The sequence below is a fragment of the Scyliorhinus canicula genome, chromosome 3, assembly GCF_902713615.1.
Source record: "Scyliorhinus canicula chromosome 3, sScyCan1.1, whole genome shotgun sequence".
In the NCBI taxonomy this organism is placed as follows: Eukaryota; Metazoa; Chordata; class Chondrichthyes; order Carcharhiniformes; family Scyliorhinidae; genus Scyliorhinus; species Scyliorhinus canicula.
The window spans coordinates 117,227,786-117,254,757 of NC_052148.1; the positions used below are offsets into that span (position 1 = coordinate 117,227,786).

General features: G+C 49.1%; 1 protein-coding gene across 1 annotated transcript in view; it reads right to left on the reverse strand.

Moving 5' to 3' along the window:
• The window catches only part of LOC119962891 (probable tRNA methyltransferase 9B), an 89,264-nt gene that overhangs the window by 15,788 nt on the left and 46,504 nt on the right, over positions 1-26,972 (reverse strand). Inside the window, exon 2 of the mRNA XM_038791126.1 lies at positions 18,968-19,122. Within this exon, the coding sequence (XP_038647054.1) occupies positions 18,968-19,121 (154 nt within the window). The 5' untranslated portion in view covers position 19,122. The remainder of the gene's footprint in view (positions 1-18,967; positions 19,123-26,972) is intronic.

Here is a 26,972-nt window from a genome sequence, read left to right on the forward strand (position 1 = left end):
GCAGGATCATGCTGAGTTGGATAATCATCCATGATCATAATGAATGCTGGCACAGGCTCGAAGGGCTGAATGGCCTCCTCCAGTTCCTATTTTCTATGTTTCTGAAGGTCAACTAGAGGTAGGTAACAAATCATAGAATATAATTTACAGTACAGAAGGAGGTCATTCAGCCCATCGAGTCTGCACCGGCTCTTGGAAAGAGCACCCTACTCAAGGTCAACAACTCCACCCTATCCCCATAACCCCATAACCCAGTAACCCCACCCAACACTAAGGGCAATTTTGGACTCTAAGGGCAATTTATCATGGTCAATCCACCTAACCTGCTCATGTTTGGACTGTGGGAGGAAACCGGAGCACCTGGAGGAAACCCACGCACACACGGGGAGGATGAGCAGACTCTGCACAGACAGTGACCCAAGCCGGAATCGAACCTGGGATCCTGGAGCTATGAAGCGATTGTGCTATCCACAATGCTACCGTGCTGCCCTGTTGGCCTAGAAAACTATGCCCATAACCCATGAATTAATTTTTAAAAAGGAGTAGGGCCGATTTGGTTCCAAAAAAGGGACTTACACATGGAGGCAGGGGCACAGCTGACGTGTTAAATTAATACTTTGCAGGCCATCATGACAGAGGAGGAATCTCTGTCACTAGAAGGGTTCAAAATTGATAGGGAGGAGGCATTGGATAAATGTCGGCATTTAAAGTGGACAAGGCACCGGGACCGGATGAGATACATCCAAGGAGGTGAAGGAAGTAAGAGTGGAAATTGCAGGGGCTCTGGCCGTAATCTTTCAGTCTTCCCTAGATTCCGAGACCCAATTACCTATAAGGAAGTAGGGGCCAGTCTAACATGTTAACGACCAGGCTTTTAAAAACGTCAAGGGTCACAAATTCCAGATTCCTTCCACATGTTTCACACCGAAGATGAAGACAGTAAATTTAAGAAGGTCAATGCATGGCTTTAGGACTGATACAGAAAGGAAAGGTTCACACATTTATTACATATATACAGGGGAGGTGGTGGTGGAGTGGTAATGTCACTGGACTAGTAATTCACAGACCCAGGCTAATGGTCTGAGAACATAGGTTCACATCCCACCATGCAGTAGGTGGTGGAATTTAAATTCAATTCATATATCTGGAATATAAGGTTTTTTGATGGTGACCATGAAACTATTATTGATTGTCGTAAAAATCCATCTGGGTTCACTGATATCCTTTTGGGAATGAAATCTGCCAGCCTTACCCGGTCTGGCCTACTTGTGACTCCAGACATACAGCAATGTGGTTGACCCTTAACAACCCTCAAAAGTGGCCTAGCAAACCACTCTTGATCTCAGTTCAAGGACAATTAGGGATGAGCAACAAATGCTAGCCTTGCAAGCAACGCCCACATCCCATGACATAATAAACAAAATACTTAATTATTGGGTCAAATCCATTTTTAGCAAAGCTGTTAAAGACCAATTGCTGCAAACTGCCACTTTCCAAGGTCCAGGATTACATGCTGAGGGGCACACTAAAGCTGGGGGCAGCCACTATAAAGGTTCAATGGAAACAAACCATTGTTTAAAAGACCTTCTCGCCATAGTAAACCCGAAGTGGCTCAAATCAGAGTAAAACACTTCTGGCCAGCGTGCACCAGAAAGCATACATTGTAAATCTGTAATGGCAATCATAATGAGACAACTCATTAGTTTTATTGTAAGAAACTGACCTGCATGTAATGTCAAATTTGAACTGTTATGTAATGTACCTTTCCAATTTCTCTGAAATAAGTATATGTTTTGGAAAAAAAGTTTAGGCAGAGTATTTATTGATAGTCCTGCATCAGCCAATGAGTTAGAGTAAGAGAGGAACTCAGAGAAAAGTTCACGACAAACACACTAAAGTCTACTCATAGAAACAGATTGTGACCTACGAAAATAAAACTAGTTTCCAAAAGTGAAAATATTAATCGGAAAAGCAGCTTTGCTAAGTTCCTGCGAGGTCTGTGATAGCTTTTGTTCCTTAGTGATCTTCATTTATTAAGCTCATTCTTGAACTACACGAAGATTTACTTCTGCTAATTGGTGTTGAATGGCAGCATTTCCACAATATTAGCTATAATAAGCCCCCACGAGGCCCACGGAGATATCCTGATAGATCGCCCCATCGGACTCATGGAATATGAGCTTCCCTGCTAGTCGACAAAGGCCTGTCCAGCTGGGGCTCATGAGAACTCAGTATAAAGGCCGGCCCAGACAGGGACAGGTATGTTGGTTGTCCCAACGGGACTTTAATCTGTAAATATATTCGCTGCCATGGCAGACTTTCTAAATAAATTGACATGCGCCTGACCGCTCAGCTTCCTGGGATTTAATACTGGTGACGAGGTAAAAGAAACTAACTCCGATTCTGGACATCCCATCCGCTCTGGGGATGGCTGTACATTGGACTGACTTTTAATTATGCCACTCTTCAGGAAATTAGAGGTCTTCAACGCAGGCCTGGAAGATTGGGCTCAGTGCACAGAGCGTATGAAGTACATTTTTGCGGGCATCGGCATCCTTGGAAAAGACCGGCAGAAAATAATTCTCCTGACTGCCTGGGGGGCCCCAACCTTCGACATTATAAGAAGCCTCATGTACCCGTCTGCTCCCGATTCAAAATGGTAGAGCTGGTGTCCAAACATTACGACCCAAAACCATCTGTACTCATGCAACAGTACCATTTCAACACTGCCGTGCGGACTCTAGGGAAGTCTGTTGCAGATTTCTTGACTCGACTCTGAAGGCTGGCTGTGTATTACGGGTTTGGGCCATCCCTTTCTTGAGGGATTGGCTGGTTGTAGAATTAATAACATGGCCCACAAAAGAAACTGTTGGCAAAGTCTATGCTTGATTTGAAGAGAGCTAGCACTGCCCTGTGAGAACACGGAAAAGGGAGTTCAGGAGCTCTTGGGTTACATAGACTACAGTGTCCATAGTGTTGATCGACCCCCCAGACTGGAATCCAGCAGCATCCCAGGGCAGTACGTGAATGGCCAGGTCACAACTGAAATCACAACCAAGAGTACAAAACCCCTCTGGACTCAAAGATCGAGGCCACCATGGACCAGCGGGACCCTTCCTAGAGGACAAGGAGGAGTTCGGCAACATTGCCAAGCCTGCGGGCATAGAACACGCAGCAACCAAGGCCACCAGAATTGGCAGAGAATGCGGCACCCTGGACAGGTGATAAGGTCGCCTCGAGCCAGAGCATTGCACATGCTCCCACCAGAGTTAAGCTACAAGTAAATGGACACGCCCTAGTGACGGAGATTGACACAAGGGCTGCCATCTCCGCACAGGAATCCTGCCATTGAACCTGCACAAAACCAAGGTCAGATTGGTGACGTAAACTGTGGAACCATTGCGCATCATTGAAACCCCGTGAGCCCGTGACCCATGGGCAATAAACAGTCAGGCTGCCTTTTATAGTGGTGTAAGGATCAGGACCCAGCCTGTTGGGCCGTGATTAGCTGCGAATATTCCACTTTGAGTGGCAGCAGATTTTCCAAATGGGCACCGGAAACCTGTATGAGGTCCTTGGAAAATATCTGGAGGTATTCCAGGAGGGTTTGGACAAGGTAAAAAGAGCCGAGGCATGAATTTACGTGGACCAAGAGGCCGGGCCCAGAGACTCCAGGGCACAACTGGTCCCCTATGCCTTGCTCACAAAAGTGGATACTGAGTTGCTGCGCTGGAGAGTTTAGGCATCGTTGGATTTGTTGAATGGGCCGCACCAGTGATCCCAGTTATGAAGCCAAACAACTCAGATCACATCAGTGGAGATTATAAACTGACTGTAAACATGGCATCCGCCTGGACCGTTACCCCATTTGGAGGACTTGTACATGAAACTGGCTGGAGGAAGCTGATTCACCAAACTGGATATGAGTCGTGCATATCTTCAGTTAGAATTGGACACTGCACCTTGGAAGTATGTGACTATAAATACCCACAGGGAGCTAGTCAAATACACTTTCCTTCCCTTTGGTGTCTCTTCCACCTGTGCAATTTTTCAGAGGGTGATGAAAGGCATCCTCCAGGGGCTACCCAATGTGGCGGTTTATTTAGACGACGTACTCATCACGGGCACCGCTGAAAAAGAACACATGGGCAATGAAGAAGAGGTTCTCAGACACTTTTCCCAAGTAGGCGTCCGCCTGAAGAGAGGCAAATCTGCCTTCCAAAGGACACACTGGTTAGCACTGCTGTCTCACAGCACATATTCAATTCTGGTCTCGGGTGACTGCCTGTGCGGAGTCTGCATGTTCTCTCCGTGTCGGCGTGGGTTTCCTCCGGGTGCTCCGGTTTCCTCCCACAGTCCAAAGATGTGCAGGTTAGGTGGATTGGCCATGCTAAATTGCCCCTTAGGGTCCAAAGATTTACAGATTAGGGGTTATGGGATAGGGTGGGAGAGCGTATCTAGGTAGGGTGCTCTTTCAGATGGTCAGTGCAGACTTGATGGACCAAATGGCCTCCTTCTGCACTGTAAGAAGTCTATGGTTCTAAAGTTCAAAGGCTGTGACGTACTTGGTTTATCGGATGGATAAAGACGGCTTGCACCAATTGGAGGAAATCCTTCGGGCCATAAAAGAGACCCCGACTCCACAAAATGCCAGGGAATTGAGATCAATTCTAGGACTCATAAATTATAGGAGGTTTATTCCAAACTTGGCCATCCTGCCGCCACCTCTTCATGACTTGCTGGCAGCATGTGAGTGCACTTTTCAGCATTGCCCATGGGTTCAGATAGCCGATGCCAATGCCCTTAGCCGTCTCCTGCTACCTGGGAGCCCCCTGCCTCCACCAGTGGTGGATGAAGTCGTGGAAACTTTAAAATTCATAGATACTCTGCTAGTACCAGCTGAACAGATACGGACGTGGGCACAGAGAGGTTCCACCCTGGTGAAGCTTCACCACATTTTACTGCATGGCGGATTACAGGAGACGCCCCAGCAGCCCTGCAGGTCTATAGTTTGAAACAGCAGAAGCTGAGTGTCAAAGACGGCATCCTCCTGTGGGGAGTTCATGTGGTAATCCCACAGCCAGGCCAGGAATTGATCCTATAGGATCTGCACAGCAGTCACCATGGGCTTCAAAGATGAAGATGTTGGCAATGTCCGGTGGCCAAGGATTGATGGTGACATCGAGCAGGTAGTGAAAGGTTGTCTGGTGTGTCAAGAACATCAGAAACTCTCCCCTTCAGCCTCCCTTCACCCCTGGGAATGTCCAGCATGCCCCTGGGTAATGCTACTTGTGTACTTCGCTGGGCTTTTCATGGGGTCTATGTTCTTAATCCTGGTGGATGATAATTCCAAGTGGCTAGATGTACATAGGATAACTTCCAACACATCAAGAACCTTAGGTGAGAAATTGAGGTGCGTCTTTAGCATCCATGAGGTTCCAGTGATGCTGGTCACTTATAATGGGACCCCCTTCACAAGTGAGGAGTTCTCCACATTTGTTCACACAAACAAGATAAGACACACCTGCCCCGCCCAGTACCACCCATCCTCAAATGGCTTGGCCGAACGGGCGGCGCAAACATTCAAGCGGGGCATGCGGAAGTAAACCACGGGCTTCCTGGACACGTGACTGGCGGGATTCATCTTTCATTATATGACCATGCCACATGTCATCACAGAGGTAGCACCAGCAGAGCAGCTGATGGGCTGGTGCCTCTGAACTCATTTAAGTCTGATTTTCCCAAGTTTGGGCAGAAAGGTCGAGCTGCAACAAGTCATGCAAAGAAGGTATCATGACCGCAGAACACAGGAGAAAAACTTTCAACTGGGGGACGCTATTTATGTCCGAAACTTCGGAGATGATGCTCTTTGACACCCAGGAATGGCGTTGGAGAAAGCAGGTCCTGTATCTTATAAGGTCAAGACCCTGCATAAGCACATCGACCATCTTAAGAGACGAGAGCCTTCTTCAGAGGACCACTGTAAATGAATCGACCTTACCACTGGGCTTCCTAGGCCTTAGTACTAGCCAAAGGGGAACCTTTCAGTAATAAGAGCTTTGGTGTTTTTAAAGACTGATCACATTTTATTTGTCCCTTTTATTCAAGACTTGACTGAATAGTTCTCCAGTGAATTTGAGCAGCAACAGGTTACAGTTGTGTCATTCGTTAGTTAAAATTGGCAGTCTGTAACCTAGAAACTAGACAATGACACATTTAGTCCTCATTCTTAACTGATATCAGCCAAGGAAACAGTAGAGGTGCTACAATTGCTCACCATGTCCCTGGGCTCTGTAAGACAGAAATCAGCTATGTTTTAAATTATTGTCCAATTATCCCATGTGTGGAAGCCAAGTACGAACAGCACTTTGCTCATTTGTGTGATCTTTTGCCCTCATTTAGTGGTTGACTAGTCTTCCAGCATCATTGTTCTTACTACCAGTATGAATCCAAATCCACGGGTGGTAGAGTGGTACAGTGGTTGCCTCACAGTGCCATGGTTCTGTTCCCGCCTTGGGTGACTGTCTGCGTGGAGTTTTCATGTTCTCTCCGTGTCAGCAGGGCTTTCCACCGGGCACTCCAGTTTCCTCCCTCATTCCAAGATGTGGGGGTTAGATGGATTGGCCATGCTAAATTGCTCCTTAGTGGCCAGGGATGCGCTGGTTAGGTTACGAGAGTAGGGCGAGGTGGATGGGGGAGTGGACCTGGGTAGAGTGTTCTTTTGAAGGGTCGGTGCCAATTCAATGGGCCATATGGCCTCCTTCTGCACTGCAGTTTTTCTATTCAGGAGAGCTATGGGGATATTCAGGAGAAAGTCATTGCCTTCAGTGAAGTAGGCGGGGGGGGGGGGGGGGGCGGGAGGTGGGGGAAATTGGCAAGAAACTTCAAAATCCCTGTTAAACATTGAAATATGTGTGATAAATATAGGTAAACTGTTAAAAATTTCACGTTTAGAATGTCCAAGCCATATAAATACCATCCAACTCATTGGGCAGAATTTTATGCATGCACCCAAAGTGGGTTCTGTGGTGGCAGGAGGGTAAAATTGAATTGATGGAAATCCGCCTGCCCAAATCCAGATGCAATTTAATGCTTTGGCGGGCAGAGACTTGGGCAGGAAATTTGCCCATTCACCAGTTAAGGACATTAAGTGGTCACTTAATGGCCACCTAGGGGTCTTATTCTGCCCAGCCTCAATTTTTAGGCTGGCCGGAGTGGGTGTAGGCTAGGTGGGAAAGTGACAATGAAACGACTCCCCATCTCAGGCGGAAAGCAATGGGAGGAATGTGGGGGGTGTTACACTCTGCAGGCCTCCTCAGCGTTGAGGCGCCCTCCCCTCCAGGATGTTGGAGCACCAAGAGCCCCTTCCCACCTGTCCTACCCCCTGATGCCGAGATCACTCCCCTCCTGACACCACCCCCCCAGGAGTCCTCTACCCTCACATTCCCAGAAACTTTTCAAGGTCCACATGCCACTAGAGTAGTTTTACACAAGTTGTTCTATTAAGGATTGAGATGAATTATAGGACTGAGTAATCATTATTAACCATTAAACATGTATTTTTAGGACATAGCAGTAATAAGTAAATTACTTGATACAAGATTAAATTGTGGATGTATGGGAATTCAATAATGCCAGTTAAAAGTAGAAATTCTAAGCGTGCATCACCCCTGTGAGGGAACAAAGGTTTAATCGCTCATAATGTGTTTGAGTGAAATGCTTTTGAGATTTAAATTTACTAAAGGATTGGTGATGCCTATGAAATCAGGTGTTGAGGATTGGATTAAATGGAGAAAAGAAAGATAAATGAATAAAACAAACAGTTTAAGTTTTATAATGAAATAGGGTAGTGAACCTTGTTCATTGCTTTAACAGAAAGAGTGTCAGCTTGCGGTGCAACAAGAACAAAAGCCTGCTGTGAACTTTACAGGCAGAAGTATCATGTTTTGTTTGTTTGGAGGTGATTCGTGGAGTGATGAACCATCAATTGAACGCGAGACGAGTTGCTGTACAAAAGTAGGCTTTAATAAGCTAGATGTTAGCCCTGCAGTCGACTACAGTTAATGGCCGACTGCAGGCCGTGCTGGGTATTTATACCTTGCCCTGGAGGTGGGGTTAACTCAGCCTCTCGACCAATCAGGGAGCCGTCACGTGACTGGTCTCAACCAATCGGTCGAGAGGCACATGACCGACCAGGGCCAATGGTAAGCCGGTGTTACATAGAACATAGAACAGTACAGCACAGAACAGGCCCTTCGGCCCTCGATGTTGTGCCGAGCAATGATCACCCTACTCAAACCCACGTATCCACCCTATACCCGTAACCCAACAACCCCCCCTTAACCTTACATTTTAGGACACTGCGGGCAATTTAGCATGGCCAATCCACCTAACTCGCACATCTTTGGACTGTGGGAGGAAACCGGAGCACCCGGAGGAAACCCACGCACACACGGGGAGGACGTGCAGACTCCGCACAGACAGTGACCCAGCTGGGAATCGAACCTGGGACCCTGGAGCTATGAAGCATTTATGCTAACCACATGTTCTGCATCAATGGCAGGCAGCTATGTTAATCATACCACCACATGAAGTAATGTTATTATTAAGATTTATCTTTCTGAAGAATGATTATTTTCATTTCAAAACTCTTGCTGAGAGAAGTTGCGTTTTTAAAAAATGTTTAATCATTTAAGTGCTTCAAGTCCAAACAGTTGACAAAAAGCTGAAGTCATGTTTTCTGGCCAGACTTATGGAGCGGGATTCTCCGATCCCCCACCAGGTGGGAGAATCGCCGGGGGTCGGCGTGAATCCCGCCCCCGCCGTCCTCCTAATTCTTCCGCCCCCCCCAGAAATCAGCCTGGCGTGAGTCACGCCGCCCGCGTTGGGGAATGGCAGAGTCCAGCATGACTCAATGGGCGCTGGGGCTGTCCGAAATCTTTGGCCCACGTCTGTTGCCGGTCCCGCCGGCGTAAATTGGAGCAGGTCCCTTACCAGTGGGGCCTGGCAGTGCGGGCGAGCTCCGGGGTTCTTGGGGGGGCGCGGGGGGATCTGGCCCCTGGAGGTGCCCCCACGGTGGCCTGGCCCACGATCGGGGCCCACTGATCCGCGGGTGGGCCTGTGCCGTGGGGGGACTCTATCCTTCCACACTGTGGTCCTCCGCCATTCCCGGTGCGGAAGTGAATCCCTCTGCGCATGCGCGGGGATGACGCCAGCACGAGCTGGCACTCCCACGCATGCGCTGGCTTGTATCGGCTGGCGTAGGCCCTTCGGCGCCAGTTGGCGTGGCGCCAAGCCCCTTTCCCGCAGGCCAGCGGGGCGCCAACCACTCCGGGGCGGGCCTTGCTCCTGAAGGTGCGGAGGATTCCGCACCTTTGGGGCGGCCCAACGCCGGAGTGGTTCACACCACTCCGTCCCGCCGGGACCCCCCGCCCCGCCGGGTAGGGGTGAATCCTGCCCATGATTCCAGGATTATTTTAATCCGGAATTTTAATCCGGATATAAATTCACACATGTAAGAATGAGGCCATTTTAATTTAACAGGATTGATTGGAGTTTGAGATATCTAAATTGATTATGTCCGATCCTGTATTGGATTGATTTTGTGTTAAAACTTTGGGTCAGTTTCAAAAATAATTATTCCTGACACAATTAATGTTGGATGGAAGAAAGGAAACAAAGTTTGAGGGACCAAAAATGGGTGTAGATTAGAGACTGATAAAAATCCCTCCTCGTGTTTCTGGTTAAGTCAAACAAAGGAAGGTGGTGACATAATGACATCCAGTTGAAGGCTTATACCCCGCCTCTCTTCATACAGCAGATAATTAACCCTTGCCGGTTTACAGCTTATGGTGAATGTATTCACCATAATGTATGCATGATACCATAACCTGTAACCTGTGACCTGGAAGTGGTGATATGAACTGCTTCAAGGTACCGTACTGTAACCCCGGTATGGCTCCGCCTCTGGTTCCGCCCGCACCGGGGCCATATATAAGCCGGCCTCTTGTGGTCTGGCTAGGCAAGTTCATGACTAATAAAGCCCACTGTTCACTTGCTCTCTCTGCCTCACTGAATTGAAGGTATATCAATTTATTAGTCATAGACAGCACTATGGAAGCCGCTCTAAAGCCAAACAGGCTTGAACTCGATACCCGCGCGTCCGAAGCCAAGGAAATATTCGAACATTGGCTCCGATGCTTCGAGGCCTACCTCGTGTCCTCCACAACGCCTCCCACAGAGACTCTCAAGCTGCGACTCCTCCACGACCAGGTGAGCCATCGAATCTCCTTAATGATCGACAAAGCGACCGCATACGAGGCGGCGGTCGTAACTCTCAAGGCACACTTCGTGAAGCCCGTAAATGAGGTGTTCGCTAGACACCTCCTCACTACTCGCCGTCAACGCGCCGGAGAATCGCTGGACGAGTACCTGGAAACCCTTACTCTACTCGCGAGGAACTGCAGCTATCGAGATGTGACGGTGGAGGAACACATGAACTCACAGATCCGGGACACCTACGTGGCGGTGGTCCACTCGAACTATATCAGACAGCGCCTGCTGGAAAACGAGACCTCTGACCTGTGGGAACCGGTAAAGCTAGCGACCTCACTGGAGGTGGCTGACCATAACCTCAGCGCATTCCCCACGGGCCTGCCGAACCCCTTGTGCACGCCCTCGTCGCGACCCCCATCGGACCCAACTATGTCGCAGGCCTGTGCCGCACATCTGCCAGCCCAGCCCGGGGAACCGCAGTGCTACTTCTGCGGCCAGGACCAACACCCCCGGCAGCGCTGCCCAGCCCGCACATCAACGTGTAGCGATTGTGGCAAAAAGGGGCACTTTGCTAGGGTCTGTCTGGGCCAGCCTAAGGCCCAGAAATCGAAAGCACACCAGGCCCGACCCATGGACTCGCAGCCCCACAGACCCCGCAATACGGCTGCGTGCCTGCCCTGAACGACCCCGTCAGATGCGTCATCGGCAGCGTGCGACTCGTGGGGGCTGCCATCTTGGTCACCAGCCCCAACACTGACCGACACGTGCGACTCATGGGGGCGGCCATCTTGGCTGCCAGCCCCAACACCGACCGACACGTGCGATTGATGGGGGCGGCCATCTTGGTCGCCATCTTCGCCCCAGCCCAACACGTGCGACTCATGGGGGCCGCCATCTTGTGACTCCACTGACCACACAGACTACCCGCAGCTGGGTGCAGTCAGACTCGACCAGTCACAGCCAAAACAGCTGAAGAACTCCATAATGGTCGTCAGGGTCAACGGGCACGAGACCCCCTGCCTTATCGAATCCGGGAGCACAGAGAGCTTTGTCCACCCCAACACGGTAAGGCGCTGCTCCCTCCACACCTACCCAGCCTCCCAAACAATCTCCCTTACCTCCGGGTCCCATTTGGTTCAGATCCAGGGGTTCTGTATCGCCAGTCTCGCGATGCAGGGCACAGAGTACGCGCATTTTAAGCTCTACGTCGTCCCACACCTCTGCGCCCCCCCTACTGCTCGGATTGGACTTTCAATGTAACCACCGAAGCCTGACCCTATAGTTCCCCCCGCTCACGGTGTGCAGCCCCCCAACCCTCAAGGTCACCTCCCCTTCACTCTTTGCGAACCTCACTCCTAACTGTAAGCCCATCACCACCAGGAGCAGATGGTACAGTTTGCCGGACATGACATTTATCAAGTCGGAGGTTCAGCGACTGTTGAGTGATGAGATCATCGAGGCCAGCAACAGCCCCTGGAGAGCGCAAGTGGTGGTCGTCCGGACCGGGGAAAAGAATTGGATGATTGTGGACTACAGCCATACAATTAACCGATTTACGCAACTCGATGCGTACCCTTCCCCCGCATAGTGGAGATGGTCAACCAGATTGTGCAGTACCGTATGTTCTCCACGGTCGATCTGAAGTCGGCCTACCACCAGCTCCCAATCCGCACGGTAGAGCGGCAGTACACTGCTTTCAAGGCAGCCGGCCAGCTCTTCCACTTCCTCAGAGTCCCCTTCGGCGTCACTAATGGGGTCTCAGTCTTTCAGAAAACAATGGACCGAATGGTGGACCAGTAAGGTTTGCGGGCTCCATACCCATACTTAGACAATGTGACCAACTGCGGCCATGACCAGCAGGACCATGATGCCAACCTCCAGAGGTTCCTCCAGGCCGCCCGATCCCTCAATCCCACATACAACAAGGAAAAATTAGTCTTCCGTACTACCCAACTAGCCATTCTCGGCTATGTCATAGAGAACGGAGTCCTAGGGCCCAACCCCGACCGTATGCACCCCCTCACAGACCTCCCCCTCCCCACAGCCTCAAGGCCCTAAAATGATGCCTAGGGCTATTCTCTTACTACGCCCAGTGGGTCACGCCCACAAGCCATAGTGGAAGCCGTGCAGCACTGGAGGCAATACCTAGCTGGTAGGAGATTCAACCTCGTCACCGACCAACGATCGGTAGCCTTCATGTTTGACAACGCACAACGGGGCAAAATAAAATATGATCAAATCTTGAGGTGGAGGATCGAACTCTCCACCTACAACTACGATATCAAGTATCGTCCTGGGAAGCTCAACGAGCCCCCAGATGCCCTGTCCCACGGCACATGCGCCAGCGCGCAAGATGACCAACTTCGTGCTATCCACAATGACCTCTGCCACCCGGGGGTCACCCGGTATCCCACATCATTGAGGCCCACAATCTGCCCTTCTCCTCCGAGGAGGTCAAGGCCATGACCAGGGACTGCCAAGTCTGCGCGGAGTGCAAACCACACTTCTACCGGCCAAACAAGGCCCACCTGGTAAAGGACTCCCGGCCCTAAGTATTGACTTCAAAGAGCCCCTCCCCTCCACCAACCAAAATATATACTTTCTCACCGTCATCGATGAGTACTCCCGCTTCCCCTTCGCCATCCCCTGCCCCGACATGACCACAGCCACCGTAATAAAGGCACTGCACAGCATCTTCACACTGTTCGGTTTCCCTGCCTACGTCCACAGTGACCGGGGCACATCGTTCATGAGCAATGAGCTGCATCAGTACCTGCTCAACAAAGGCATGACTACGAGCTATAACCCGCAGGGAAACTGGCAGGTGGAGAGGGAGAACGCAACGGTATGGAAGGCCGTTATTTTGGCCCTTGGGTCTAGAAGGCTCCATCACCCGCTGGTAGGAGGTCCTCCCTGACGCTTTTCTCTCCATCAGATCGCTCCTCTGCACGGCCACGAACGAGACCCCTCACAATCATTTGTTTATCTTCCCCAGGAAGTCTATCTCTGTGGTCTTGCTTCCATCTTGGCTGAAAACTCTGGGAACAGTCCTTCTCCGGAGGCACATGAGGAGCCATAAGACCAATTCTCTGGTCGAGAGGGTCCAGCTGCTGCACGCCAACACCCAGTACGCTTACATCGCGCACCAGGACGGACGGCATGATACGGTCTCCCTATGGGACCTGCCGCCAGCTGGTTCCCCCGCCAACGCGCCCCCCCCACCCACATACCCCCCTCCCCGCTGCCCACCGCTACTCACAGCGCCCCATACGCTCCCCTGGGTCTCCTGTATTGTCCCGCGCCAACACTGCCGCCACCCATCGCCCCCCCACCCTACCCCCGCATCCCAAACATCTCCGACACCCCGGACTGAGGCTCAAGCTCCAGACACAACGCCCGTGGAGTTAACACCTGCGCCAACTGTGCTGTAACCAAGGTATGGCTCCGCCCACACCATGGCCATATATAAGCCGGCCTCTTGTGGGCGGCATTCATTCTGTACTACTGACTCTGGCTAGGCAAGTTCATGAGCGAAATTCTCCCATCAGAGACTAAGGGCGAAATTCTCCCCCTCCCCCACGACGGGTGGGAGAATAGCGGGAGGGCCTTCCCGACTTTTTTGACGCCCTCCCGCTATTCTCCCCCCCCCCCCGCCGAAATCCCGACAAGAATCGCTGCCGCCGTTTTTTTTACGGCCGGCAGCGATTCTCAGCTGTTAGAAGGGCCGAAGTCCCAGCCCTTTACGACCTTTTTACAAACGGCAAACACACCTGGTCCTGCCGTTCGTAAAAACGTCGTGACAAACTCGCAAAAAATAACCATGGCACCGATTGGCACGGCAGTACCACGGCCGTGCCAAGGGTGCCATGGGCCCGCGATCGGTGGGCACCGATCGCGGGCAGCGGGCCCGATGCCCGCGCACTATTTGTCCTTCCGCCGCCCCGCAGTATCAATACGCGGGGCGGCTGAGGGGCAACCCGGCCCGCGCATGCGCGGGTTTCGCGCAAAAACGCGATGACGTCACCCGCGCATGCGCGGGTGGAGTCTTCCCACCTGCGCATGCGCGGCTGACGTCATATGACGCGTCAGCCGGCGCTAACTCCGGCAAGCGGGCTTAACGATTTTCGTTAAGCCCGACTTGTCGGAGCCTCCGACGTCGGGCTGCTAGCCCCGACGGGGGACCAGAATCGGTCCCCCGTCGGGAACGGGCGCGCTGCCGTAAAACCCGCCCGGGTTTTACGGCAGTTTTACGATTTCTCCCGTTTTGGGAGAATTTCGCCCTTTGTGCCGATGCCGGAGTGAAAACCGGAGTGTTTCACTCCTGCGTCGGAGGCCACTCCTCGCCCCTATTCTCCCACCCCAGGAGGCTAGGAGTGGCGCCGCATAAATGACGCCACCCGCGCATGCGCAGATTGGCCGGCGCCAACGCGCGCATGCGCGGTTGCCATCCTCCCCGTGGGCGCCCCGCAAGACATGGAGGATTGATCTTGTGGGGCGACAGAGGAAAAGAGTGCTTTCTTTAGAGCCGCCTACTGAGAGCCCCCCTGGTGCCCGATCCTCCCTCCCCCCCCCCCCCCCACAGGCTGCACACGCAGCGTTCGCCACTGTTCACGCTGGCAGCAACCAGGTGTGGTTGGCGCCGGCATGAACCCGTCGGATTGGGCAGGCCGCTCGGCCCATCCGGGCCGGAGAATCGCCGCTCGCCTGCTACAAACGTTATGGGGGGGGGGAATCGCGTGCGGGTGCCAGGCCGGCGTGGCGGGAATTGCCCAGCCCTCCCGCGATTCTCCCACCCGGCGTTGGGGGTCAGAGAATTGCGCCCCATGACTAATAAAGCCTACTGTTCACTTGCTCTCTCTGCCTCATTGTGAATTGAAGGTATATCACAGCTGAAGATGTTTTTTTTACAGGCATTAAGAATTTTAACTTTGAATTGACAGCTGAAGAGGTTTACTTTTAACAGGAATTGCGAATTTTAATATTGATTTGTCCAAATGGATCTTTTGTGTTTTACTTTCTAGCTAACTGCCAGTGGAGCAAGATTTGCAGTAGCTTCAAGGATTTGAGAATTTCTAAGTGACTTTCAGTAGTGCAGCAATAGCCAGCATGATTTAAAATCTAGTGGAGGGGTAAGCAACTCTTGTGAAACCCCTACAAGATTTAGCAAAGGGGGGGGGGGGGGGGGGGGGGGAAGGCTAGCAAAGACAAAGTAGAGTGCGGGGAAGATGCAGGCTTTTCCAATCTACACAAGTAATGGTGAAGGGGCCCACCCTGGGGTGGCTGGGCTTCAGTAAGCCATTCCACATCTCCTGTCAGAGGGCTAGTGGAATATAGGCCAACGTAGTAGCCCAGAGACATGGGGATGAATTACGACCAGTGGGATATTACTCTGCCCAAATGTAGCAGCCACAGGCATGCACTGATGTGTGCGGGACTTGGCGTGCGCTTCATGGGCATCAGAACCCATCGCCCTGATGGGTAAGATAATCCTCCATAGCCCTCATACTATTGTTCAACTCTTAGAGGCTGGAAGACTGATGGGTGTCTCGGGTAGTAGACGCTCAAAGTGGTAAGCTAATATTTTACCTGGGGGCAGACATGTGGAAATCTGTAAAGGTATGAGGGAAAATCCGACGATAGGGTTAACAATCCAAGGAACGAAGCATGAATGTGCTGTGGACGTAGAGGAGGGCACTAGTGGAGGCTTGACAGAAGAGCCACTGGTGGGAGAGGGAGTGAGCAACTTGTATGTGGATGGAGCAAGGAAGTATGAGGGAGGGAAGTCCCATACGGCATGGGCCATAGTGGATACAGAAGGTGAGTTGATTGAGTTGATTTCAGGAGAACAGATCCCCGGGAACCACTCAGCACAAATAGCTGGATTGATAGCTCTAACGAAGGCACACCTCTGAATCCCATCTCATCTCTGGTTGCAGCCATCAACATCGACCACCTCGCCAGGGACGAGGATGGAGCTGGACATTGCTGAAGCCAAGTCCAGTGATCGCATGTATACTAATTTCACCCGGGTGCGTTGGATACTGTTAATGTTATGAGAGATGCAAATGGGAGGAGTGGTACAGGTTTTTATTATGATGACACGCAGGATGCATGCACAAAGAGGACTCTGTATGTCCCTGTGGGGCGGCTTTTACAAATTACGTGCAATTCCAAAATACCTGGGCCCTATATCAGTTGGGAACCCAGGATCATGGGAGTTACAGGTGATACAGAAAGCTGGGATGCAGGACCTTTGCCCACAGGCAGGAGAATGCTACATGTCATCGATGGCCCAAATCACCCGATTGTGAACTAGTAAGTTATGGGGGACCGTCTGGTAATTCGCTGTATGGATCCCTGCCAGGCACCTAACCATACTGACAATCATGAGTTGATATGTGATAGATTAACAGCTTTGTATCGGGGATGTGAGGTAGGCAGCCAGTCAGCTAAGGAGACCGAGAATTGGGTGGGATATTGTAGGAAGCAAGGACTCCACAGGGTATGGGTGGGGACCAGGCCGAAGCCTACCACCACCACTGTGACACTGGCGAGCTCTGGCTCGATTACAACCACGAATCCAAGGACAACCCCTAAGCTTGAATGTGATGAGCATATCATTCGCCACACTGTGGGACATGGGTTAGTTCTGACCCTTACTGATGAATCAGTGACGATGATGAATCAGTGCTGATGAATTATAGGATATGGACATGTAAGAGTTATGATTGATGTTGCCAATCTACACTTACCAGTCTATTGCTGTGGTCTAGGATTGTTTGTAGCCTTGGAGAGAGGGATTTTGGATGGGAATTGATGGAAAATACGTAAGCAACAATAGAGAGACATAGTGGAACTGAACACCCTTGACATTGCGGAGATAAGCGAAGGGATTGAGGTTATGAAAGGGTAAATAAGAGCAGCAGTTCAGGATATATACCAGGATGCCGAAATGGCTACAGCCCTTAGCCAGCAAGTCAATCAACTTGTGTGTAAGGCACTTAAAACAGTTGTAGCCATATCAGACAACAATTAATAAGTTACTTTGTATAACAACTATACCAAGCGAGGCATTGTGTGTGAATTGCCTGGACATAATGTTGTTCTAACCAATTTATCTGAGTCTATTACCATTGGCTGACATGAACTGACTCCATATAGGGATGTGTCCATTGTGAACGCGGATGACCTCGAGCGAACTGACGATGACCAGTGGATTCGCCGATATGTCCAGAAGGGGCTTCCATGCATCCCGCGCTTGCGGGCCAATTGGGAAGGACTTCGGGAGGAGGCAACGCTAATTGACCACCTCTGGAACAAGGAGCGGGAGATCATCCAGACTCACGCCGAGAAGGCTGCGGAACTGTTTCAGTCACAGAACTTTTTCTCTACAATATGGAATTGGGGACTGAATGCCAATATCCATCCATGGATACGTATTATATTGCATGTTGTTGTACTTTTGCAGCTGTTTATATTGTTCGTCTTTTTATTATGCTCTGTTGCCTCAGACGCCGCATTAAGAAATGGCAGACTGAGGAACTGTTACAGCTCTTATCTGTTCAATATTCCACACATCAGCTGGACTCCAAATAATTCAGTATGTCTCTTTAATGGCCTATTCTTGGGCTAGCCAAGGGCCAAAAGGGGTGATTAAAGGAGGGGTTCAGCGATGATACCTCTTAAAACTGAAGTCAGCACGCCACTAGAGTAGTTTTACATAAGTTGTTTTATTAAGGATTGAGTGAATTATCGGACTGAGTAATCATTATTAACCATTAAACATGTATTTTTAGGACATAGCAGTAATAAGTAATCAAATGGGATTTAGGATAACTAACTTGACCAAAAGAACATTACTTCTGACATCTTGTCTTTGTGAAACAATTTAGGGTGCTGGTTCTGTTGTTCTGCTTCTCACAAACAGTCAGCACAGGCTGCTGGGATTGTACGCAGCTGTCAGGATGAGGATCAATCATGCGCTGCTTGCGATTCTATTGGGTGAAGTTTAAACACTGCTTGAAATTCTATTGCATAAGTTTAAAAGAAGCAACTTCAGGGATTGGATCGCGTTCAACTGGGGTGGGCTATTGATTTTTGAACGTTGTATAAATACTGTGTTCGGGTCTCTGTTCGGCAGAACAGGTCTTGGCCGATATCCATTCTGTTCTCCGTGTACACGTAACAAGCTTGATTAAATAGCCATCTTGTCCAGGTTGTCGTGTTTGTTCCTCTCTGTACTGAGCTGAGCCACAGGGAATAACCCCACATGGAAGCTGACAGGTCTTGAAACCGTTCCTACATCACATGGTACTTAGCCGCAGGTGGAGCGCTGCAGTACCGCATCTGCCAAATCAGCGCTGAGCCTGTCAGATTGAAGTGCCGGCTCTCACGGGCAGAGCTTCCTTCCAAGGGTGGACAGAAGTCCCAAACATTGCCAATCAATGCTCGAATAAGTGTTAAATGGCAATGGGAGTTAGGGAGTTGCCGGCTGCATGATAGGCACCAACTCTCGGGAGGGCGAGCACCAATTGAACAGAAACGAGGATATGAAGAACAACAACTTACTTTTATGTAGCTTGCAAGATGTTTCACATGAGCAAACGATATAAAGCAAGGCAATGAAACAATACTTAGAAAAATCCCACTTATTAATACATTGGTAAATGTTAGATTTATTGTAATATCTTACCAACATCAGCAATGAGGCTGCCTGGTTCTTGGTCCATGAGGAACTGGCGGACACTAGGCCAAGCCTTGCTTCGAAGTTCGATGAAGTATGGTGCCGTTTGTTTATATACATTATGAACGTGTGCCTCTTCCAGCTGAATGGCTTCTAATTCCATCCTGTGTCAAAGAAACTGGAGTTCTGAATAATACCATACCAGTGCATTTTCTGTAACCCTTTAATAAGATTTTTCTCTTTTAACTCTATGAGCAGTGCCTCCTATACCTTGTTTGTAATCAATGCTCAATTATCTCTATTTGTAATGCAATCATTTCAAAGGCACATTGCAGGTCAAGAAATTTTATTGCAGTTAAAGCGCCTCAAAAATTCTTTAGAATCAGATTGTTTCCTCCTGGAGAAACAGCCCATGAACTGTTCGCATCATGGCCAGGATTTTATGATCCTGCAGTCATAATATCCACTCATGTATATCATGAGATGCAGACAGGCAGTGATTGACACACAGGATAACCAATGAACAAACACGACACAGAATAACAGAATAACCAATCACCAGACAGGACACCGCCATTATAAAGCCCACAGGGCATTAAGGCTCTCCCTCTCTCACAGGACATGGCCAGGGAGATAGTTGCAGTGCACAGACCAATTAACATCATCACCATGCGATAGAGAGCTAGTCTGGTCAAACCAGTAGGAGGTTATCAGTTAAGTTAATGGAGTGTCAACCCACAGCAGATTATGTACAACAATCAACAGGTTCAATAAAACAGTCCTGGACCACCTCCTGTGTCGGAAGTCTGTTTCTCGTTTTACTGCATCCAGTTGCAGTCGATGTTAGACCAACACAGATAACACATCACCTGCCACCTTGTGCCCCCCCCCCCCAGCTGATGTGGCAGGACATTTAAATTACCATTTACTTCAGCCGAACCATAATATTCCAGTGGGCAGGCGGGGCCATAAAATCCTGGCCTATATTTTGGAGGCTTCTACGTATCCCCTGCCTAAGTTCCAGCAAGAGGTCAGGAACATCCCCCAGGATAATGCACGCCAGATAGGGGGCAATTTAGTGTGGCCAATCCACCTGCACCACCCTTAAAGCAGTGCACCTAAACCTACAAATTTGTGAACATTCACAGACCCTCACTGACCCTAAGGATTCCAGATCACTACTGCAAGGCTTCTTGAATGCTCCCAACTCTTCCCTGACCAGAATCCACAACCCCATGCCCCATTGTGACCCAGTGACAGAGAAGGAACGGCATTATAGTTGCAAGTCAGGATGGTAAGCGGCTTGGAGGGAAACTTACAGATGGTGCTGTTCCCATGCATCTGCTACTCTTTCCTTCTAGGTGGTAGAAGTCACGTGTTTGGAAGATGCTGTTGAAAGAACCTTCGGAAGTTGCTGCAGTGTATGTTGTACATGCTAAACACTGCATCGATGGTGGAGAGAATGGATGCTGGATCTGGTGGATGAGGTGCAATCAAGTGGGCTACTTTACCCTCGAAGATGTAGAGCTGCTTCAGTGTTGTTGCAGTTGCATTCATTCATGCAAATGGAGAGTATTCCATCATTCTCCTGACTTGTGCCTTGTAGATGGTGGACAAGTGAGTAAGATGTGAGTAACTTTTGATAGAAGTCCAGCCTTCTGAGGTAGCCACAATATTTATATAGCTAGTCCAGTTCCATTTCTGGTCAATGGTAACCCCCAGGATGTTGATAGTGGTGGATTCAGTGATATTAATGCCATTGAATGTCAAGGGGAGGTGATTGGATTTTCTCTTGTTAAGAGATAGTTAATGCCTGGCACATGTGTGGTATGAATGTAACTTGCCACTTGTCAATCGAAGCCTGGATATTGTGCAGGTCTTGCTTCATATGGGTACAAAGTGGTTCAGTATTTGAGGAGTCATGAATGGTGCTGACCATTGTGCAATCATTAGCGAGCATCCCTTTTTCTGACCTTAGGATAGAAGGAAGGTCATTGATGAAGCAGCTGAAGATGGTTGGGCCTGGGACACATCCTGAGGAACTCCTGCAGTGATGTCCTGGAGCTGAGATGATTAACATCCAACAACAATAACCATCTTCCTTTGTGCCAGGTATGACTCTAACCAGAGGCGAGTTTTCCACTGATTCCCATGGACTCTAGTTTTGCTGGGGTTCTTTGATGTCAGACTTGGTCAAATGCTGCCTTTATGTCAAGTGCAGTCACTCTCAACTCACTTCTTGTGCTCAGCTTTTGTCCATGTTTAAATTAAGGCTGTAATGAGGGCACTCACCTTGCCAGGGCAAAGGTCATTAAGGTTTTGCGTACTGCAGCCAGGTCTTCCAGGTGACACTGCAGCTACTCAGATCTTCTGCCACCTCCAGCTAGGCCAGCTTGGTTAGCTGTGTGGCCTTCTCCAGCCATTCATGACACTATCCGGGAACAAGACCACTTGCTTCTCGCTGCCTCCAACTTCACCTCAAGAGTTACATCTGTGAAGCCACGGCCTACCATACCTCTACAAGACAACTCGCATGTTAATGGCTGTCATCCCGTACCAGCCTTCCCGAACAGGCGCCGGAATGTGGCAACTAGGGGCTTTTCACAGTAACTTCATTTGAAGCCTACTTGTGACAATAAGCGATTTTCATTTCATTTTCATTCATTCGTTTCAATCAGGCCAGCACTTTAAGAGTACCACCTCCATCCTATACCCACTCATGCTAATTGGTTGGCAAACCTGCCCTCTAGTGTCGCCAACCTGAGCCAAAGGCACAGGCTGTGCATACTTCCCTACCCCCCGTGTGGGGTCAGGGCACAGAAATGTTTCTGGCATTGTGTTGCCGACCCCCAGCTGAACATCCTGCTCATGTCTTCCCTCATCTTTCAAATAAGATATTAACCAAGGTCCATGTACTCTCTCAAGTGAACCTCAAAAATCCCCGCATGATCCCATTGAAAGAAAAACAAAGTTCTGCCCAGTGGCCAATATTTATATCTCCAGTAACCTCGCTAAAACAGATTTACTGTCTCCAAAACTGACCACTGCATTACACTGGTGGCTACATTTCCAAAATAATTCCTTGGCTGTAAAGTGCTTTTGTCCTGTGATGAAATGAATGAAATGAAAATCGCTTATTGTCACGAGTAGGCTTCAATGAAGTTACTGTGAAAAGCCCCTAGTCACCACATTCCGGCGCCTGTTCGGGGAGGCTGTTACGGGTACTATATAAATGAAAGTCTTTCTTAATTAATTTCTCTGAATACTTCCGTCATCCAGTCTCGGTAAATGCTCTCAGGTCCCCTATCTCCCAAAGTCCTTCACCCATGATTATTCCATGACCCAGCTTCCATCACTATATCCGAGATAATAGATCCTTTTGCCTCCTCCGATAACGCATCAACATCATGTTCCATTCCCCTGCTTCCCAGCCCCAAAAAGCAGTGTTGAGGGCTCACACCTGAAACAGAGGATAGGCTCTATACATATTACAGTAAGAGACTTGTCCCCCTCAATATTGATCGCCTACCTACTATCTAATAAGTGGCCCTTGAAGGGACGCCTGCAAGACACAATCGACAAAACAAGTGGTTAAATCATACTTACTTGAATGTGGAATCAAGTAGATCAGGAAATGGAAACTATCTTTTTCCCTAAGCATTCAGCACACAGGAATACCTTCCCCATCGTGCCAGTATTGACTCTTGGGAAGGACTATTCATTAGGCCCATACCCTTACCCTTTCCCCCAAAGCACTGCAAATATATCCAATTCTCCTTTGAAAGTTGCCATTCAATCTGTTTTCCCCATCCTTTCTGCAGTGCATTCCAGATCAGAATGATCTATTGCATTACACGTTTCTCCTCATCGCTCCTATTGATTTGCTGCTAATGCTTCTGAACCCATGTTTAAGTAGGAGCAGCTGTCAGAGCAGGACCAAACACAAATAATAACCTTTAGAACATTCTGCTCACATTGCACAGCCTTTTACGTATACCTACTCTGCTGCGAAAACCAAAGTATAAAATACAGCCCACAGCATGGAAAATAAAAATAATTATGTCGATGCAAATCTTGTTTTAGTCCCGAAATAATCCAAAGCCGCCAATTACTACTTACTCCATAAGAACTATGGTTGTGTCCATTATAATTTTCCGTAATGTATTGATTTTATATTTCCTCAGTGTTGGCATCATTAAGCTCTTGGAAAAAAAATGTTGGGATCCAATTACAGCACAATGTCGTAGTTCTGAAGGCGTAGTTAATTTTAGTTACAGCAACATTTTGATTTTAAAATTCTCATCCTTGTTTTCAGATCGGTCCATGACCTCACTCTTCCCTATCTCTGTAAACTCCTCCATCCCGTACAACTCTCTGAAATATATGTGCTCCTCTAATTCTGGTGTTTGTGAGTATTCTTTACTTTCTCCACCATTGGTGGCCATGCCTTAGGTTGCCTTTGCCCATAGATCTGGAATTCCATCCCTATATCTCTCTCCCTCACTTTCCTCCTGTAATTCTTGCAGCCGACTGGCAGAATTTTCCACTATGGAGACCAAGTGCACAGGCCATTTGGGGTGAGTTTCCCTCAGATCGGCGGGTTGGCTTCTCACGCCCGATCTTCTGTGTGAAGCCTCATCAAATAATCAATTATGCATAGGCAAGCTGCTTGTTGAGTCACATGATCTGTCCGCCCGACATCACCTCCTGGGGTTCAATTTTCTGGTGCCATATTTAAATGCCCCCCGAGCACACACATTACTTTCTGCAGCACAGTTGTATGGTCAAATGTTGCAGGGGTGGCCCCGAGGAACAAGAAGAATGTGTTAAGGTTTAGCCATGAGGCTTTAATTTGAGGTTCTTTTTCCCAGGGATGGACCCAGGAGGTCCGCTGACCTCACCTGGCCAGCCTGTGAGCTGGTTGCAAAGGAGGTCAGCTCTGCAGGAAACCGCCAGAAAAATACCATCCAGTACAGGAAGAGGATAAATGATCTTATCCACACCATCTAGATAAAATCAGCTCACTCCAAACTCTCACTCCCAGACTGGCATTACACTCTCAAAGCATCACACAGCTCAGGAATCTTGCACAATATTAGCAGGAGAGATATCAGCACCAAAAGCCTATTCACCAGCATCAAAACTATCATCCTGCACAAACAGCATCTTCAGCCCTCACTAGGGGAGCTCAGCATTCATTAGGCATGTCCACTTACAGAGACTGATCATCTTATCTGGACTCAGCGGATGTCTGTTCTATAGTAGTCCCCCGTGTGTCAGAGACTTGGGCTGTCACTGTCTCTGACTGCTGCGGAGATATGTCAGTGTTCCCCAGAATGTGAACCTGAGACTAATCTAGAACTAAGCCATGCTTCCCAACCTCTACTCCATCTCTTCTCATCACATCCCACCCATGTTTCTTCATGCAGGCCAAGCTTTTCCACAACGAGAGAGAGAGAGATCACTGACTGGGGGAGGGACAGTCAACATCCAGGAGCCCTTCAAATTCAAGGAGGATGCCGCCGAGTTGGTTGGGGAGGTCAAAGTTCACTCTTTGAGGAATGAGAGAGATCGCCGTATCCCAGCAAGCCAGTATGGATGACCCCTCCATGAGTTGATCAGATCCTGACATTCCCAGTGAGTGACATGCAATGTTGTATTCAGCCTGTTCATGAACTAAATCTATCTTCTCCCTTTTACAGACAGCAGCAGGTCCGGACAGACTTACACAGGCAACGTAAGACCAGACCACATGAACCCCTCAGAGGAGGACACTGAGTAGCCACTTGAAGAAGTCCCATCACAGCATTCACCTGTACCTTCCACCAGCGCAGAGGCACACATCTCGATGGCTCATAGTTCTAGATTAGTCTCAGGTTCACATCCTGGGGAACACTGACATATCTCCGTAGCAGTCAGAGACAGTGACAGCCCAAGTCTCTGGCACACGGGGGACTGCTCGAGGACAGACACCAGCTGAGTCAGATGATCAGTTTCTGTAAGTGGTCATGGCAAACATGTTGGAGATGCAAAGATAGTTGGCGGTGCAACATCAAGTAGAGCTGAGAGAAGCGGTCAACATTCTAGAGCGAAGGATGGAGAAGTCCATCCGTGTTCTGTCTTTTTAAAAATAAATTTAGAGACCCAATTAATATGTTCCAATTAAGGGGCAATTTAGCGTGGCCAATTCACCTACCCTGCACATCTTTGGGCTGTGGGGACGAAACCCACGCAAACACGGGGAGAATGTGCAAACTCCACACGGACAGTGACCCAGAGCCGGGATCGAACCTGGGACCTCAGCGCCATGAGGCTGCAGGGCTAACCCACTGCGCAGATGTTAGCCCAGCAGATCCTGCTGAATTTGTGCTCGGACCTGCACTCCATCAGTGGGATCCATCAGTGGCTAAGCGAGAGTGGGCAGGGCACCTAGACCTCTCTCCAAATGCCCCTTCTCCTCAACTAGTCAGGGTGCATCCCTCAGGCACCCACAGGATAGAGCACCAGCAGCTGGACACCCCAGGGCCATCCACTCAGGAGACTCTGCAAGAGTTTAGCCAATTCCAATCCTCTCTGCCTGTGATCCATCACCTCCAGCTGCACAGGCCAAGGAGATTAGATCTCTTGCTTTGGGGCAGGTGCAATGCAGGCTGGGCCCGCCGATCCTCAGATCTCTAAAAGACCCCTGCCAAACTCATCAAAGACAACAAGGCTTAGCAACGAGCAGGCTGCCTCCATCTCTGCTGTGAATATTCGGGATCCACCAAAATGCAATGATAGGGTTAGAAAGATGAAGAAACCTTGACACCACGTTTGGGTCATGGGTGTTCACTCATTGTATATATCAGGCACCTTTGTAAATACATTTGCTGTTCGTGACAGTTGTCTCGCCATTTGAATGTGTTGTGTATATGCATATGTATCTATGTCACCTCTTATTGCAAGGGTGACCAAAGCTCTGATTCGGTGATCGCCTTCTTTTGTGAACCTCACATTCATCTGATGTCTAGCTGACTTCTGTTAGTTAATCATGCTTTGTCGAATGTTAGGGAGATGTACTAACTTCTGTATTGAAAGTGACTGAAAATGTCATTAGGCAGTAATATTTATTAAAGACACCATTGAGTTATGTGTGGTCAATTGTATTGGAGGGTTGCCACTCACGTTGTCTCATTATCAAATGGCTGTCCTCATTGTAGGTGCCAAAGGACACGTCCTGCAGCCATGATGGTCTCTTGAGCCATGCGCACATCTCTGCGGCAGCAAAGTGTCTCATTCAGGAGACCACAACTGCATCAAGTCCACTTGACACAAGCTTTCCGCTGGCATGCTGCCTTTCACTTCCCAGACCAACTACATACAGCTTGGACTGCCTACCTTCCCAAAGATTAGGGCCTGGGGAAACACGAGGGTTGGAGGCCCAAGGCCCAATGTTGGCAATGTTCTTGAAGATAGCGGTTGTAAACGTCTTTCTGATCACAGGCATGCCAATAAGCAACAGAAGAAATGCACTTTGATATTTTGTCTATAGTTTACTCTTCTTGGGATCTTGTGGTTATAAACCATAGAAAATAGGAGCAGGAGTAGGCCATTTAGCCCTCCAGGTCTGCTCCTCTCAATGCCATATTCGCACTCTCTCCCCATATCCCTTGACACATTTAGCATCTAGAAATCTATCTATTCCTTCTTAAATATATTCATGTGGTACAGAATTACCTCTGAGTGAAGAAATTTCTCCACATCTCAGTCCTGAATGGCCTACCCCATATCCTGAGACTGTGACCCTGTTTCTAGACACCCCAGTCAGGGGAAACATCATCCATGCATCCAGTCTGTCCAGCGCTGTCAGAATTGTACACGTTTCAATGAGATCCCCTCTCATTCTTCTAAATTCCAGTGAATTCAGGCCTAGTAAGCCTAATCTCTCCTCATATGACAATCCTGCCTTCCCAGGAATCAGTCAGGTGAACCTTTGCTGCACTCTGCCTATTGCAAGTATAACCCTTCTTAGGTA